The 17,198-nt window shown below is 37.5% G+C and overlaps 1 protein-coding gene across 1 annotated transcript in view; it reads right to left on the bottom strand.

The window, feature by feature from the left end:
* PDE4B (phosphodiesterase 4B) overlaps positions 1-17,198 on the bottom strand; it is a 449,163-nt gene that overhangs the window by 430,213 nt on the left and 1,752 nt on the right. Inside the window, exon 2 of the mRNA XM_045064680.1 lies at positions 12,041-12,279. Coding sequence (XP_044920615.1) covers positions 12,041-12,279 — 239 coding nt within the window. The remainder of the gene's footprint in view (positions 1-12,040; positions 12,280-17,198) is intronic.

The following is a 17,198-nucleotide window of genomic DNA, read 5'->3' as shown; positions in this document are numbered from 1 at the left end:
TGCCATCCTCTCCTTTTTCTGCCCTCTCTGGTTCTAATGAACCATTTTATATGATTCCTTGTTTCTCCTCTGTCAGCATATCAATTATACTTTTTTTATTTTTAATGCAGTAGTTTCTCTAGAGTTATCAATATACATTTTTGAGAAATCTAAACCAGCCTTGCTCTGCAGGGTTGGTAATTTGAAACAAAATAGCCCCAATTACTCCTTCCTGCCCTTGATGACATTGGTATCATTTGTTTCACTTATCCATATAGTATCATTCCCCAACACATTCTTACTACTGGCTTTAAACAAACAGTTAGGTTTTATATAGTTGAGATTAGTATAAAAAATTAATGTTGGGGCCCTTGGGTGGCTCGGTCAGTTAAGCATCTGACTTCGGCTCAGGTCATGGTCTCGGGGTCCTGGGATTGGGCCCTGCCTCTGGCTCCACACTCAGCAAGGAGTCTGCTTCTCCCTGTCCCTCTGCCCATACCCCAGCTGGTGCTCACACAATCTCTCTCTCAATCTCTCTCTCTCTAATAAATATATAAAATCTTTTTAAAAATGTTATTTTAGGGGTGCCTGGGTGGCTCTGTGGGTTAAAGCCTCTGCCTTCGGCTCAGGTCATGATCCCGGGGTCCTGGGTTCGAGCCCCACATCAGGCTCTCTGCTCAGTAGGGAGCCTGCTTCCTCCTCTCTCTGCCTGCTTTTCTGCCTACTTGTGATCTCTGTCAAATAAACAAATAAAATCTTTTTTTTACATGTTATTTTACCCTCATTTACTTCTTCTCTTACATTCTTCCTTCCTTTATGGAGATCCAAGTTTATGCCATATATAATTTTCCTTCTCACCAAAGAACTTTTTTTTTTTTTTTGACAGAGAGAGAGAGAGCGCACAAGCAGACAAAGAAGCAGGCAGAGAGAGGGGGGGATGCAAGCAAAAAGCCTGATGCGCGGCTCGATCCCAGGACCCCAAGACCATGACCTGAGCCAAAGGCAGAGGCTTAGCCCACTGAGACACCCAGGCACCCCAAAGAACTTCTATTATCATTTCTTTTGGGGCAGGAGTATTGACAATAAATTCCCTTAGGCTTTGTTTGTACAAAGAAGTCTTTATTTCTTCTTCACTTTTGGAGGATAATTTTGCTGGTTATAGAATTCTAGGTTAGTGGAGGCTTTCTTTCAAAATCTTACACTCTTCTTGTTTTCATAATTTCTAACAAAGTTTGCTTTTTGCTTATCTTTCTCTATATACATTTTTTATTCATTGGCTTCTTTCAAGATTTTATCTTTGGGGTTTTCTGTAGTTTGAATATGATATGCCCAGGTATAGATTTTTGAGTATTTATCTTTATTGACTTTCTCTAACTCCTTATATCTATGACTGAGTATCTGCCATCAATTTTAGAAAATTCTAGGCCATTACTTACATATTTACTTCTCTTCTGTTAGTTCTTCATTTCTCATATTCCAAATATGCTTATGTGATACCTTTGAAAATTCTCTCTGATTTTTGGATGTTCTGTTGTTTGTATGGTTTTGGTAGGGGTATTTATTGTTTTTGTTTTTCTCTTTACATTTCAGCTTGCAAAGTTTTTATTTTCAAGTTCAGTGATCCTTTCTTCAGCTTTATCCAGTCTACTAATGAGCTCATTTAAGAAATTCTTCATTTCTGTTGTAGAGATTATTATTTCTAGCATTTCCTTTTGATTTTATCTTAAGAGTTTCCATTTCTCTGCTTTATATTAGTCACCTCTTGATTGTTGTTTACTTTTCCCATTAGAGACCTTATTATATCCAACAGTCACTTTATTTATTTATTTGGCAGGGGGAGCACAGGGAGAGGGAGACGCTTAAGAGGGTTCCATGCCCAGGTCAGAACCTGACACTGGGCTCAATCTCACAACCCTGAAATCATGACCTGAGCCAAAATCGAGAGTTGGATTCTTAACCAGCTGAGCTACCCAGGTGCCCCTCCAACAGTCACTTTAAATCTCCTTTCTGATAATTCTAATATCTGTGTCATATCTGGGCTTCATTCTGATTCTTAAATTGTCCCTTCAAACTATTTTTTCATGCTTTTAGTGTATCTTATAATTTTGTTGTTGTCATTAAAAGCCCAACATGACATATCAGTGAACAGAAACTGAAACATGCAGGTCTTCAATGTAAAGGCCTTGTATTAATCTGAGCAGAGTTTAGACTATGTTCAATGTGTGTTGCAACCATAAATGTTAGAGACTTCCAATTTCTCTAGTGTCTTTCTTTTGGTCTTCCTTACTTTCCTATGAGCTCCTATAAGAACTCCTCCTTAGCCAAGTCCTGTTACTTGCAGCTTTTTAAGCCGTAATCTACTCTTACTATCTTGAAGGAATGTTGGTGTGGTGGTAAGTGGTTGCAGAGAGGAAGCCCTCCATAATTGTTTGATTAAACATCACTCTTGCAGTGGACCTATGTCATAAGTATTTCTTAGCTTTTCCCCATACATAAGATAGACAGGCTAAAGGACATGGGGTGGGAGAAATGTCCTCCTTGTAGGCAGGATATGGCTCCAGTAAAGTAATTTCCCTTAAAGAGTAGGATGTTCTGGAAACACTTTAGGCGTATTTCACAATGGTTACTTTTCCTCTCCCTGTGCCAGAGCCAAAGGGAGTCCTATCTTAGCTCTTTAACATAGGAAATTGTTGGGGTTATAGGACGTAAAGCCCCCTAACAGTGTAACCTCCATGTGTTTCTCATTCTCTTGCCAGTCCACACCTAGCTTTAAGCATTCCCTTACAATTGCCATTTAAGTTTCCCCACCAGTGTATGACTCCAGGGGCTTCTGCTCCCTGGGGACAGATCTCAGCTGTGACTCTCTGGATTTACCTATATCTCTCTAGAATTTGAAATGGTGGTTGGTTTTGTGACCACAATTCTCTGTTGGATCTAACAAAATTGTTGATTCTCAGTTTGTTCAGAGTTTTTCTTATTGTAGAGATGTGAATGATGACTTCTAAGCTTTTTATATAGCCGAGCTGAAACTAGAAGCTACCTTATTCCTTTTTAGATTCTAATCTCAAACAGAATTCAGGACATAGCAACTCGACAGACCTGAGGAAAGTCTCTTGTGTTGTTTTCTTTTGTTTTGTTTTGTCACAAGAGTTAGGGCTGCAACTGTTAGGTTTTTTTGTTGTTTGTTTGTTTGTTTGTTTTAAGATTTTATTTATTTATTTGACAGAGAGAAAGTGAAAGATCACAAGCAGGCAGGCAGAGAGAGGGGGAAGCAGGCTTCCAGCTGAGCAGAGAGCCCGATGCAGGGCTCGATCCCAGGACCCTGAGATCATGACCTGAGCAGAAGGTAGAGGCTTAACCCACTGAGCCACCCAGGTGCCCCTGCAATTGTTAAGTCTTAAGAAAATGAAGTCCAAGCAAACACATGAAGACTGTGAAGGCCTTGGTCAGATGCTGGTCAGCAAAGATGTAAACCTTTGGTAGAGGCTGGTCCTACTTCATCCTGACTCTAACAGTGTTTTGTAAACAGATATAAACTGAGGCAAAGGTTTGGCCAAAGGGGAAAAAAGCGTTTGCCTGCCATTTGCTAGCATTCAGTATTTTTGCAATATTCACAATGCAGGTGAGCTCTTCACATTTACATAGCTCTTGTAAAGTTCTACTGTTGATACCAAGCCTATGCATGCAGCATTAGACTGAATTTCTGAATTCATTCTACATTAAGGACTAAGAAGAAAACTGTAGAGAGAAATCTTGAATTCATGTAGATTCACCAAAGACCATAAATTTGAAAAATATTAAAATAATTACTAGGTGGGCTTTCAGATGATACAATTAATTGCAGACAGACCTTCAGATTTTTCCTGTGCCCTGAAAGATAATAACCCCCATTCCCCACCCCTGCAAAATTATGGAACTTAGACTTGGAAGAAAAGCAGAGCAAAGATGACGCATATTATAAAAGAGTCCAATTGTACAGTAATATAGTCCAGACCTGGATGGGGAAAAAAAAATCTCCTGGGTAGAATCAAACAGTCTGAAAGGCATAGACAGATAAAAATTTATTTCTACAATGGATGCCTTTATCAAATCCAGAACTCATGATTCAGGGCTATGTTAAATAACAAATAACAAAGAGAAAATTCAAAAAGTAATCCCAGTATATATGCACTAAAGGAAAGAAGATACTAAGATAAGAATCAGATTAGACAATTATAAACTCAGATGGTCTTTTATGAAAGGGACATGAAACAGTAGAAGCATTAATGTCTCTTATAGAAAATAAGAAACATTATTACTCAAAGTCAAGAACATTCAGATAACTAAGGTGTGATGGCTAATTTTATGTGTCCACTTAGCTGGACTAAGGGATTCTCAGAAAGCTGGTAAAACATATTTCTGAATGTGTTTGTGAAAGTGTTTCTGGAAATGATTACCATTTGAATTCGTAGACTGAATAAAGAAGGTCACTCTCACCAATGCAGGTGAGCCCTGTCCAATCATTTGAGGGACTGATAGAACAAAAATTTGAAGGAAGGAAAATTTGTTCTTTGCTTGGGACATCCATTTCCTCCTGCCCTTGGACATCAGTGCTCTTCATTCTTAGGTCTTTAGACTGGAACTAGGACTAGTTCACCCCCATTCTTGAGCCTTTAGACTTGTACTAGAACTTAAAACAACAGCTCTCCTTTCCTCAGAACTTTGGACTTGGACTGAATTACACTACTGGCTTTCTAGTTCTCCAACTTGCAGATGACAGATTATGGAACTTTTTGGTCTCCATGATTACATGAACCAATTCCTATAATATATCTCTTTGGATATCCTATTGCTTGTATTTCCCTCAAGAATACTAATATGTGGGGTGCATGGGTGTGGCTCAGTGGATTAAGCTGCTGCCTTCGGCTTGGGTCATGATCTCAGGGTCCTGAGATGATCATGATCTCGAGCCCTGCATTGGGCTCTCTGCTCGGCCGGGAGCGTGCTCCCCGACCCCGTCCTGCCTGCCTCTCTGCCTACTTGTGATCTTTCTCTCTTTGTCAAATAAATAAATAAAATTTAAAAAAAATACTAATAACCTGAGAAAAGACTGTCTTAGGAGCCTAAGTCAAAGAAATGGGGCCTCATTAGCCCCTGGAGCACAGCCTTAAGAAATATGAAAAAAAGCTTCCATTCAAGATTACACTGACGGAAATCTCAGAGATGAAACAAATGTGGGATGAAGGAGGCTAATCCATAGCATGAAGCTATGAAGGGTTTCTGCTAATAGTGAACTAAATCATTTCAACTAACCCTTTGCTTTAAAACAAAAGTACCTATTTACCTCCTTAATATCATCAAAGTGACCAGTTAGTAAGGAAATAGCAAGCCAAAATCTAAAGGGAAGTATCTCACCAGAGCTACGTGATAATGAGCCTGGAGGATCATGAGGCACTTCAGTCAAAGCTCAGACAGGCCTATGGTGGGGAGTCCAAAAAGAGAGTCTTCCCCAGTTAAACTGGAACTTCACAGAGGTATTTGCTCAGAGTCAATGTAAAACAGAAAAAAACAAAAACAAAAACAAAAAACACCAAAGCGGAGGGGGAATGTCCTTAATAGGTTATGACCATCAGCGTAAATGATTGAAAGAAACAAACAAACCAACAAACTCAAATCACTGTAGAAATGCCCCAGTGACTCTGTAGACCTGGTAGAATCAAATATATTCTCTATAGTTGAGCACACCTTCCTTTTCTGTTTTAAACCTACCTACAAATAATGTTTCAATGACAATGAGAAGCACACAATAAAGAAAAAAATCAAGCACATTTTGTAAACCTAACATTGAGGGAAAGAAACCAGACCCAAATGAGTATATATTGTGCTGTGTCATTTATATAAAGAACAAAACATTACTAACCAATGTTGTTAGAAGTAAGGAGAAGTTAGTGACTAGAAAGAAGCCAGCTTCTGCAGTGCTAGTAAAATTCAACTTCTTGATTTGGATGCTAGTTATGTGTTTGTGTTGAGTATTAGATAGATAGATAGATAGATAGATAGATATAGATATACAAATATAGATATAGATAGATAGATAAGGGTATAGCCTGATGAAGAGGGTGTTTTGGTGTTTGTTTTTTTAAGTATGAAAAAGAACCATCAGAAAACACAGATAATAGAAAACAGACCTATGGAAACTTCAGATATCTAAATGAGCAAAGGAGCAAAATAATTATTCTTACTATACTTGAAGAAATTTCTAAAAGTTTGAAAATTTCTGCAACGGAGTAGGCAGCCTTTAAATTGATCCCCAATTTGTGCTCCTCCTTGTGTTCATGCCCTTGTACAATCCCTCCTTTTGTGTGTGGGCTAGACCTAATGAACATAATACGTAAAAGTGATGGGATGTCACTTACAAGATTAAGTTGTAAAAAGATTTTGACTTCTATCTTGCTCACCTCCTATTGGTCTATCACTCTCTCTCAAAGTCCTTGCTCTGGAAGAAGCAAATTATCATGTTATAAGTAAGCCTATGGAGAGGTGCACGTGGCAAGATATTTTCAGTCAACAGGCAATAAGGACCTGAACCTATCAATAACTGAGCATGGAAGCAGATCCCATCCACCCAGTCAAGCCTCAAAATGATTACAACATTGGCCAGTAACTTGATTCCAGCCTTGTGAGAGGCTGAATCAGAGGCACCCAGCTAAGCAAGAAGTAGATTCCTGATCCACAGGAAATGTGAGATAATAAATATTTGTTACTTTAATTTACTAAGTTTTGGAGGTTATTGATTATGCAGCAATAGATAACTAATACATATACAGAATAGAAAACTACATAAAATTATCTAACCTATTTAAAAAGTAAATCAATACAGGGGTGCCTGGGTGGCTCAGTGGGTTAAACCTCTGCCTTCAGCTTGGGTCATGGTCTCAGGGTCCTGGGATCAAGCCCTGTATCAGGCTCCCTACTCAGCAAGGAGCCTGCTTCCCCCTCTTTCTGTCTGCCTCTCTGCCTACTTGTGATCTCTCTCTCTGTCAAATAAATAAATAAAGTCTCTTTAAAAAAAAAAAAGTGAATCAATATAAATACAAACTCTGAAAATAAAAAAATATAGTAACCAAAATTGAAAAAAATATAACAGGCTTAACAGCAAATTAGACATAGTTGAAAAGTGAATTAGCAAACTGGAGGGCAAATTAAAAAATATAGTCCAGAAAAACAAAATAATTTTTTAAGAAATCGAAGAGATTGCCAAAAATGGAAAATAAAGAAGTAGGTGAAAAGTAGATTTAATCAGAAATCCAAAAGCAGAGGAGACAGAGGTTCGCACAGGAAATATTTGAAAAGATAATGAAAAAGTATATTCCAGATATCATGAGAGTGACATCGATTTACATGTTCAACAAGTCCATAAATCCCATATAAGATAAATAAAACAAAACCCACCCATAGACACATCAAAGTTGGACTTTAGAAATTCAGAAACAAACAAAAGGCAGATTATTTATATGAACAACAATTAGATTTACAGCCAATTTCCCAAGAATAGCAATAAAGCCAAAAGACAAGGGAAAATAGTTACAAAGTGTTGAAATAAAGTAACTGCATACAATGAAAAGCAAAAAGGATGCTTTCAAGAATGAGAGCAAAATAGACATTTTCAGGCAAATAAAAATGAGCATGAATCCTAGAGGACTGACTCAAACAAAAAAGCAAGTGATCCCAGGGGGTCCCAGATACAAAAAGGAACTAAAAACAGAGATACTGCTAAACATCTAAATCTAAATCAAAGGCTAAATACAAAAATAATGCGGGTGTACTGTGGGGTTAAAAAAAATAGAGATAATTAAAATATATGAAAACAAACTGTAAACAGGGAAGGCTGGCTAGGAGGCAAAGTATTCTAAGATCCCCATGGAGGAAGATTAAAATTAAAAAGTTAACTCTTGACTTGCAAGACTGAATATTGGCTTATTTCCTAAATCTGGCTGTAGTGACATCACTTTGATAAATGTGGCAATTAATAAAGTCCTTTAACTATTTAAAACGTGATGACACTAGAGATATGGCACTGGACTAATTCAACTTATATGGGACCAAGGAAAACTACAGCCTTTACAGTGGAACATGACTTAGGCTGATGCTGGTTAGAAGACATCACCCTACAAAAAGCTGAAGAACACCTAATAAAGTGAGAACATTTAAAAGGTGAGGTGAATAAATCTGAGGCCTTAACTTCCTTGAGCTTTAATTTACAAGGGCAAGAAGCTTCAGTTTCAGATTCATCTTTACATGCGCAAGCAGCGATTGATATTGGAGAAACAAGCTCACAAAGATGGCAGTCACACCGTCCTAATGATCTTCTCCTGCTCTGTCCCTCTAAAGAACAGTCACATCCCTGATGTGACCCCAGAATTAAGAGGAAGAGGAATACAACTGGGGAAATGGCAAAGAAGAGTATGTTTTTCCCATTCTTTGAGGTGCCTTCCAAGTGTTAGGAATGCCACCAGTTTAACAGTCCCAGCTTCCTTTTAGCTCAGTCTTCCTCAGGGGGAGGGCATACTTCACTCTGTGTTGGTGTTCCCAGAAGGAAAACATGGGCAAGCACAACTCAGTCCTTCCCCTTTACTTCCTCACATGAGCACGATTTCTACAGATCTTCCCTGCTACAAGTTTTACAGGGTGAGGTTCTCCCTCTGAAGGTGAGGCTGCTCAGGTCCAGCATCTCCTGTTACTGGGTGGTAAGTCTGTGTAATTCTGGTGTTCAGAAGAACACTTGCCCACACACACATAGATTATATATTCTGACATCAACTTTATTAGTAATTAACATAGCACCTTGTTTACATATCTGACTTCTTTTATCATCCTATTTCCAAATTGTTTCCAATAACTCAGGTGGCGAAGTTTCCCCAGAATTCCCAACAGTAGAAAATGAATGATTCTGGCAGCTCAGTCTACATATAACAATAACATCAACAATAATAATGGAACAACATCAAAATAATCACCAAGCGCTGGTTACTACGTTCTACGCATTGCACACATTATCTTTAATTGTCTTCACAATTCTTAAAAAAGTAGATACTATCTCTCCACTGTTTATTCATTTGGGTTTCTGTGGAAGAATGAAACTTACCCAATAAGTAAAAGGAAGGATGTCTACCCAGCTAGACACAGGTCCTTTCTAACTCATTCTTTCTCTGTGGTAATTTAAATCACTCTTCTTATATTCTATGCAATGATGGCCAGCTCCTGTCATTAACGGACTCTCCCCAAACAAGGCTAAATTTATAGTAGTGGTTTTCTGTTTATCCTTCTATACACTGGGCACCACCTTTCAATTGCACTCACTCAAAGTCCTTCCCTAGCTTTAAAAAACCTCATCTCTAGCACACAGCCCTATACCTATGGCTCATTTACCACACCAACCAGGAACTTAAGATCAGTTTCACCCAGTTGTCACTGTCAAAGCAATTATCGGAGCAGGAGTCACGTCCCCGAGATATTTTTCAGACTAGATCAGGAGTTGCCAAACTGACTGGCCCCCCCAAATCTAGCCCACTACCTATATATGTAAATAAAGTGTTCCTGGGACACAGCTACATTTATTTATTATGCATTATCTACAGCGACTTTCACATTACCACAGCAGGGTTGAATATTCAGGACAGAGACTGCAAAGCCCACAAAGCCGAACATATTTACTCTTTGGCCTTTCCCAGAAAGTTTGCTCACCCCCCTGGGTTAGACAAGGAGGTTGATTCTATATTCTCAGTACTCTTAAGTGGTTAGTATAATTCTTTCTCACATATGGTCATAGGCTGTATCTTTTACATCTGTTTTCTTGCATCAAGTTGATGGCAATAATGACAGTCGGAGCTCTACTTCCCCACTTCTAATCAAATGTCTTTCAGTCAGATTCCTCAGCCAGCAATTCTATCAGTCTATAGCTATCAATACTCCAGAGACAGCATTTTTAAGGAATATATAGAAATGCTTTTAGTTACCTATATTTAAAAATAAATGTAGAATCAATGACTGATACTCTTTCATATATTAAGAAGAATCCAGGTAATTAAAGTGAAAAACATGTTATGAATGAATTACTAACGTGTAGTATTACCAATGGCACAACATAAATTCTCTGGATAATGGCTAAACCCTCCATTTCAATCTGAACTATGGACACCCAGCATGAGGCCACTGATACTTGAGACATGGTTTCTAGTTTTCGAAAGGCTTTAACAGATAATGTTCAAGAGAAGAGAAACTATTTGTTGATAACTTGACATGTGCTTTTTAGTAATATAGGTACCTTATAGAGATTACTATATTTAACCTTCACAATACCCATGAGCTGAGTGCCATTACTGTCTCTGCACAGAATAATACCCCCAGCTGAGAAAGATAGATAAGCAGGTCCCAAAAGTCAGTCGGGATCTGATACTTCTATAGGAAGGACAATTGCCACAGCTCTCAAGGTGTCCTTGAGTTAAATAAATTCAAAATTTGCAAGGTACATTTTATCCAGATTGTTATTCTAAAGAGCATATTATCAACACCGGCCAAAACCAGAACACCCCCCCCCCCGCCCCCGCCAAACCCCATACCAGTCATCACTTCTTTAGTTGCTGGATTGTGAGCAATTTACTTCTGGGAAAGAGTCTGGGATGGTACAAGGGGCAATCAGAGAACTCAGGAAAGCATACATTCACCAACTGGTATGAAAGCATTTCAATATTGTAACAACTGGTACAACTGTACCAGTGCCAACTTGCTGAAAAATAAATCTGTGGAATTCTTTACAACTCCAAATCTGCAATTCTGCAGAAGCATAACCAAGACTAATTACAGAAGCTATGCAACTGAGTAAGCGATCTGGGAGTGATATGCCCATTTTAGTTCCCCGTGATTGGCTATGACTATTCTAATGTTAATTCAGCTCAAGAGAAGTCAGGGCTTCTCGGGTTTTTAACCCATTCTCCCTACAATGTGTTACCACACTTCTCTATCACATCCAGACTGTCTGATGAACCATTTCATGCCAATAATTAGAATAGTTAGAGTCTCGGTGATCTAATGCTGAGTGTATTTGAAAACCACCAACTAAAAAATGCCCTGCATTATTCAGTGGGTATATATTAGGCTACTCATCAGCACTGCAGAGCTCAGCAGGTAGCAAGGATGTATGGCACACCATAAAAATCAGATTTTAATGAGTGAATACATTTAGTCCTTCTCCTTAATAAATGATTTAAACAAAAAAGGTACCATATTTTTACAATTTAAAATTGTGTAAAATACAAAGAAAATATTTTTCATTTTAATGATAAAACTCCATGTTAGGTAAGCAGGCCATTTGTGGAAGATATTTGAAAATTACGTAGAGAAAAAAAAAAAAAAGAAAACGTTGATTATTAAATATATGATAAAACACACATTTGAAGTAGTATCACAGTGCAATTTTAACTACAGTTATGAGATTGTATGTACTTGATTAACTTCTCAACCCTAGATTAAAATAGCCTCTTTTTACAAGTATAGACTCGGCAAAAACAGTCCATGCGTCTCTCACAGTATAATTTCCGTTCCTCTTTTGATTTATAATAAAGTGTTTTATTTCATACATAATCACAAACTGAGATTAGTAAAGTGGTATTGTAGTAAGAAGAAGCTAGGAATAATTATATGTGGAGCAGAGCAGTAAGAATATCTTCTGTCATATATACACATATAATTCCCTTAGGTACTTTCCTAAGATTGTGCTTTTCTAAATGCAAACATATTGATGCACACTAATGGTTACTTTAAAAAAAAAAAAAAAAGATCATAGGCAGTCATTTTGTTTTCCCTTGACCTTAATAAAAATGTATCTCATTCCCCCCACAATGGGCTCCTTCCCAATCTTAATCAGGCTGAATGTATCTCCACTGTACCCAAAGGAAAACAAATTCTCAAAATGTTAACAGCCTTAGTTAGTCCACAAATAACAAACATTTGAGTAACAGGAAATTATGTTGGAATAATCAGAAAGTAAAACTTAGAATTGACACTTAATTATAAAACTACTCACCACTCCTGGCTTACAGTTGTAATAGCAATGCTTGGAAGTGTTGTCAAAGGCAGCGTGGTCGGTCTGGAAATGCCATCTCCCTCAGGAGTCCGCGCTCTCTCACTCTGTCTTTGGGACAGTGGTGGTAACTGTAAGTTTCCTGAGCAACACCTTCTCCCTCTCCAGAGGTCAATCCCAAGTGTGTTACTCGAAGAACTGTAGGATTTACTCAAGCTACATTCCAAATAATCTTTAACATTCTGGAGGAACCACAGCAGGGGGTGGGGGAGAAAAGAAAAAGAGAATGAAATTCAAATGTTTCAGATGATGTGAAATAAAAATCCAAATAATCAAGTTATCCATCATAAAGTCCAGATTCATGATCTTACAACCAGAATCTAATATTGACGTCAAAACCTTGAGAAAAGACAAGAAGTGGGCGGGGTGGTTAATTCTGAGATTTCAGAATTCTTGGTGATTTTCAGGGTCCCCATTACAGGTTACCAGTTACAGCATGTGGGTTAGAGGGCTTTCTAGCTTCATTCTCTTTTTTTAACTTGTTTTTCTTTCTTTTTTTCCCCTTCTTTCTCTCTCTTTTTTTTTTAACTTGCTAAAATGAAAGCTTATAATTGAACATATATTTGGAAAATCAATGTTTTCATTCTGAAACATGGGGAAAAACTATATTAGCTAAGGTATATACTTTCTTGCTGAGTGTTTTAAGGTAAAAATATTTTTATCTTAGGACAGAAAGATGTTGATAATAATGGATAATTGAATATCCCTGTTTCCATGAAAGATCTTCTCAGAGTTGAAGTTTCTTTTTCTTCCTTTGCTTTTTTTTTTTTTTTTGGTAAAATTATGTAAGAGCTCAGAAAAAGAAGAGCACACTTTATCCAGCCCTGAACTGAGCTACATGTGTTCAGTACATCCCTAATGCTGACAAAAACGAAATACTTGTGAGAAGATAAAGACATTGTAGTATAAACACTGGTAAGAGTTATTCATTTCTCCTAAATCTCCTAATGACTGTGGTTCTTGGTAGTGCTGGGAGTGAGAGGCCCAAATGAGACATGGCCTGGGTACCATTTCTATAAGTTCAAAGATAGAAAATGTCATAGCACAGCAAATACCCATGGAGAGCAACATGGAGTTCAAAAGATGTAACTGTCACTCTCTATTCTTATCTAACCCCGAATAATGGAAGTCCTATCCCCAGGCCACTGTGTCTCACCTGAAATTCATTCTGTGGCCCTAAAAATACTGGTCCTTCCTGCTAGTCTCAGAAAAGACTTAGGAGAACCTGGGACTAGACCTCCGAAGGTTTAAACAAACTAAAGTTCTCTGTCTCCCACTCCATCCATCCCTACCCTAGTTCATGCAAGAACAATCAACTTAAGTTTCAGGCTCTAGCTGGCTCTGTGCAACAAATCTATGATAGTTTTGCTCTGTGCTACTTAAGGATACAACAGCAAAAGGAAGCCCAGTATCTATTCACACAGAAACCTATATTCTAGTGATTTATACTTATCTGATTCACACAAGACCACATTTTGATGAAGGAAATATGGGCATGAATAGGCCTGACAATTTTCAGGGGCCCCAATCTTCCTACCTGAAATGGGATATCGTCACATTACCTTGGGCTTGACAAGAATACCATTCATCTGAAATTTAGTAGGATGACAATTCAATAACAAGACAAAACAATCTGTAATTTCCAGAGTTAGGTTAAAACATTCTGGAATGTGTCCAGTGTTTCAATATTTACTAACTGGTTATCATTTTAAATCTGCTGTAGGCCTAGCACTTAGAGCGTGTGTGTGTGTGTGTGTGTGTGTGTGTGTGTGTTTTACAAATAAGAAGCTGAGGGGAAAGTTCAATATATGTAAGTCTTTTGAGAAAAAAGACGTAAAGACAAGTTAATCAAACAGAATATACAAAGTCTTCCGGAAGAAATTCAAAAACAAACTGAAAGCCAGAACTCATGATTATAAGTCAAACTACTTCCAAATATTCATGTAAAGAAAGTACTGATTATCTAGAAAGCAAATCCTAAGTATAAAGTTCACCTGCTATGCAACAGACTTGATACCAGAGAATAGAAATAAGGATATCATTTAGCAAAACCACTAACCACTATAGTCTCCTTAATAAAGTTTTTGGATATTTTTCTCTTTTAGAAAAAAGAAGTATTATCAAAAAGGTTTAACTGTAGTAGAGGAACTAAATGGGTGCTTATTTGGTATTTGCTATTTGAAAAGTAACAAAATCACACCTACCACAAACTATCTCCCACACTGACTTGCCAAGAGGCTTGAATTAACAAATTTGAAGTCATTCTTTGAATTGAAAGAATTCGTTTTAAAAGACACCGTGAAAGTGCATTGCCACAAAAGAACATAATGGAGTGGCTTTCTAGAAATTAAGTTAAACACTGGGAACATTAATATTGTTTTACAAATACTCATTAACCCATGTAGAGTTATTCATAATTACCTCAGGCTCTCTCAGTCATACTCATAATCTATATAGCTCTCCCCCCAAAATTGCTAACATTCTCAAGGGACCAACCTAATTCACTCAGTTCTCAATTACTGAATTTGAGAGCTTAGACTTATATTCCTATTTTAACTAGCATGATCCTGGCTGACTACACCGCTCACCAGATCAAAGATCTGGAGAAAAGGAACATTAATTTGAATGCTACTTCTAGAAATCACAAATTTTAAAATATATATCCTGCCACCCCAAATTCACTCTATATCTCTATAATCCTGAGGGATACGACCCAGTTTGGGATTGTCCTCATGCTCCTGGAAAGCTGTTTGTTTAAAAATTGTTATGTTTGCCAATATAATTCCAGAAGTTTATCACAAAGGAGAAGCTAGTGTGAAACCCTCCATCTAAGTGGAAAGAGTCTGAAGGGAGGAAGGTCAGGGGATACCAGAGGGACTCAGTCCTAGCCCCATATCAAAACTGACTCAGTTAGGACCACTGAAATGCACAGCTGAGGTATAAGAGTACCTAAGTAGTTTCAGATTTGTGGCTGTTGCTTTATTTTGCCTTTGTTAAGTCTCTCCCAGTGATTTTTGGAGTTGGCTCCGACTCTTCTGATTAAACTCCTAGTGGGGAAATGGGATTGGGTATTTCCAAGGACTTCTAGTGTGTCTATTGGGTACAACTCAATCTGGACCACAGGCTCTTCAAACCTTATAAAACTGGAGATGGAAATTATGGAAAGCATCAAGTGACACTCAGGGACTCTATAAAGATTAAATGTCACAATGTTCGATGAGACAATAACAAAAGTAATGTTGTCTTTGGAAAACTCAGTTTTATCACAGGCAATCACCTTCAGTTATGAGTAGTTGCCCAGAGGTAAATAATGTATTTTATATATAAAATCAGCCCCTCTCTCTTTCTGTGTGTGTATGTCACCCACACACATATTTCCTGGTCCTTCTTTCCTACTCTCTTTAGCCATTTTCTCCTTCTCAATTCCTCCCCAACCCAGCAAGTCCCACCTCTTTAAGTTATTCTGTAATCCCTACATAGTCATAATTAATTGCTTGTGTTCAGTACCTGAATAGTGCTGAATTTGCCCCTCAATTCTGGGACTTAGTTCCCTAAGGCAAAGTACTTAATGCATACTGTGCCTATGTCATGCATCACATTAAGTCTCCTATTGAAGGTATTTGTGTACTGCAAATAACTGTATGCAAACACAGTGGTCACAGTTAGCCATTTGCTTATTCTGACAAAGCTAAACATAGTGTCTTTGCATATGTCATTCCCTTTGCCAGAATGCTCTTCTCTGAAAGAAAGAAGGAAGGAAGGAAGGAAGAAGGAAGGAAGGAATGAGGTCTCTTCCCTCTTCAGAGGCCTCACTCCCTCACTACGCATATGTCCTCTCTGTCTGTATGCCACCTCCTCACGTTATCCCTCCCTAAACACTCTATTCTCACTATCAAACCATTCTTTACCTGCTGACCAACTTCATTTTTCTGTACGGACCTTATCATACTTGGGATCATTTTATAATCTAGCTATGTGTTCTTTCCCCTCCCCTCTGGAATCTAAGCTTCAAAGGGACACGAACACTATCTATTGAATCTCTAGAACCTAACCAGTGTTTGGAAGATAACAGGTGCTAAATTAATATTAAATGAATATTTAAATCACTAAATAAATGTGTGCTGCATTAAAATAAATGGAAATATGATAAAATCCTCCTGACTTAAGGGTGAAAACTTACTTCGAGAGTGTGGTATATAAACTGTAAAATCTGCTAAGTTGTTCTTGTTGTGAGGGAGGAGATAGTGTGTCTAACAGTAAGTATAAGTTTCCACACTGCACTTGATGAGTCAAGGTGCACTGGGAAAAGTTCTGGGTCATCACTCTCTACTAGAAATAAAGTGCAAGCCACAAAGGGGAGCCAAAGGTACTAAATGAAATTTCAAATTTTCTCATAGCCACATTAAAAAAGTAAAGAAGGGTCAGGTGAAATCACTTTTTAAAAAATACGAGTATAGTTGACATGTTACATTATTTAAAGGTACAGACAAGTAAAATTACTTTTAATAGTATATTTTACTTACACTAGCATATCCAAAATATTATTATTTCAAAATGTAATCTATATCAAAAATTTTTAATAATATACTTTACATTTTCTCTTTGTACTACTATATATTCACAATCCAAGATCTATTTTTACACTTAGAACACATCTCCATTCAGATGGGTGCTTGAGAGTCACAGGAGCCTAATGGTAATCATGTTGGACAGGGCAAATCTAGGTAACAATTATCCACTCTGGTAGTTTTAATAGTCTTCAAATGGGGTTTTCTTTTTTCACATTCTTTCTTATATGCAATGATCCCTATCTCTTGTTCCTTGATTGTGATAACAAATTGTCTTATGGGAAGATCAGGATTATTATGATAAGGATCCAATGAAAAAGAAAGAATCAGTGTCCATCTTTTATAGATAGAATGTGTTGCTTATTCTTCCAAAAAAAAAAAAAATAGAATCTGTGGCACACACTATATAGATAGTATTAAGAGACAATCCCAAGGGTTTTTTTTTTCCTTTTTTTAAAGAAAAATGATTTCTAAATTACAGAAATTTCCCTTTAGATGTCCAGAGCAGAACATGGAAACATGAACATCTCTTT

This window comes from Mustela putorius, unplaced genomic scaffold (genome assembly GCF_011764305.1).
Source record: "Mustela putorius furo isolate JIRA1106 unplaced genomic scaffold, ASM1176430v1.1 tig00003853_pilon_pilon_pilon, whole genome shotgun sequence".
Lineage (NCBI taxonomy): Eukaryota > Metazoa > Chordata > Mammalia > Carnivora > Mustelidae > Mustela > Mustela putorius.
The sequence above is the reverse complement of the archived record's forward strand: the minus strand, read 5'-3'. Positions and strand labels throughout refer to the sequence as shown.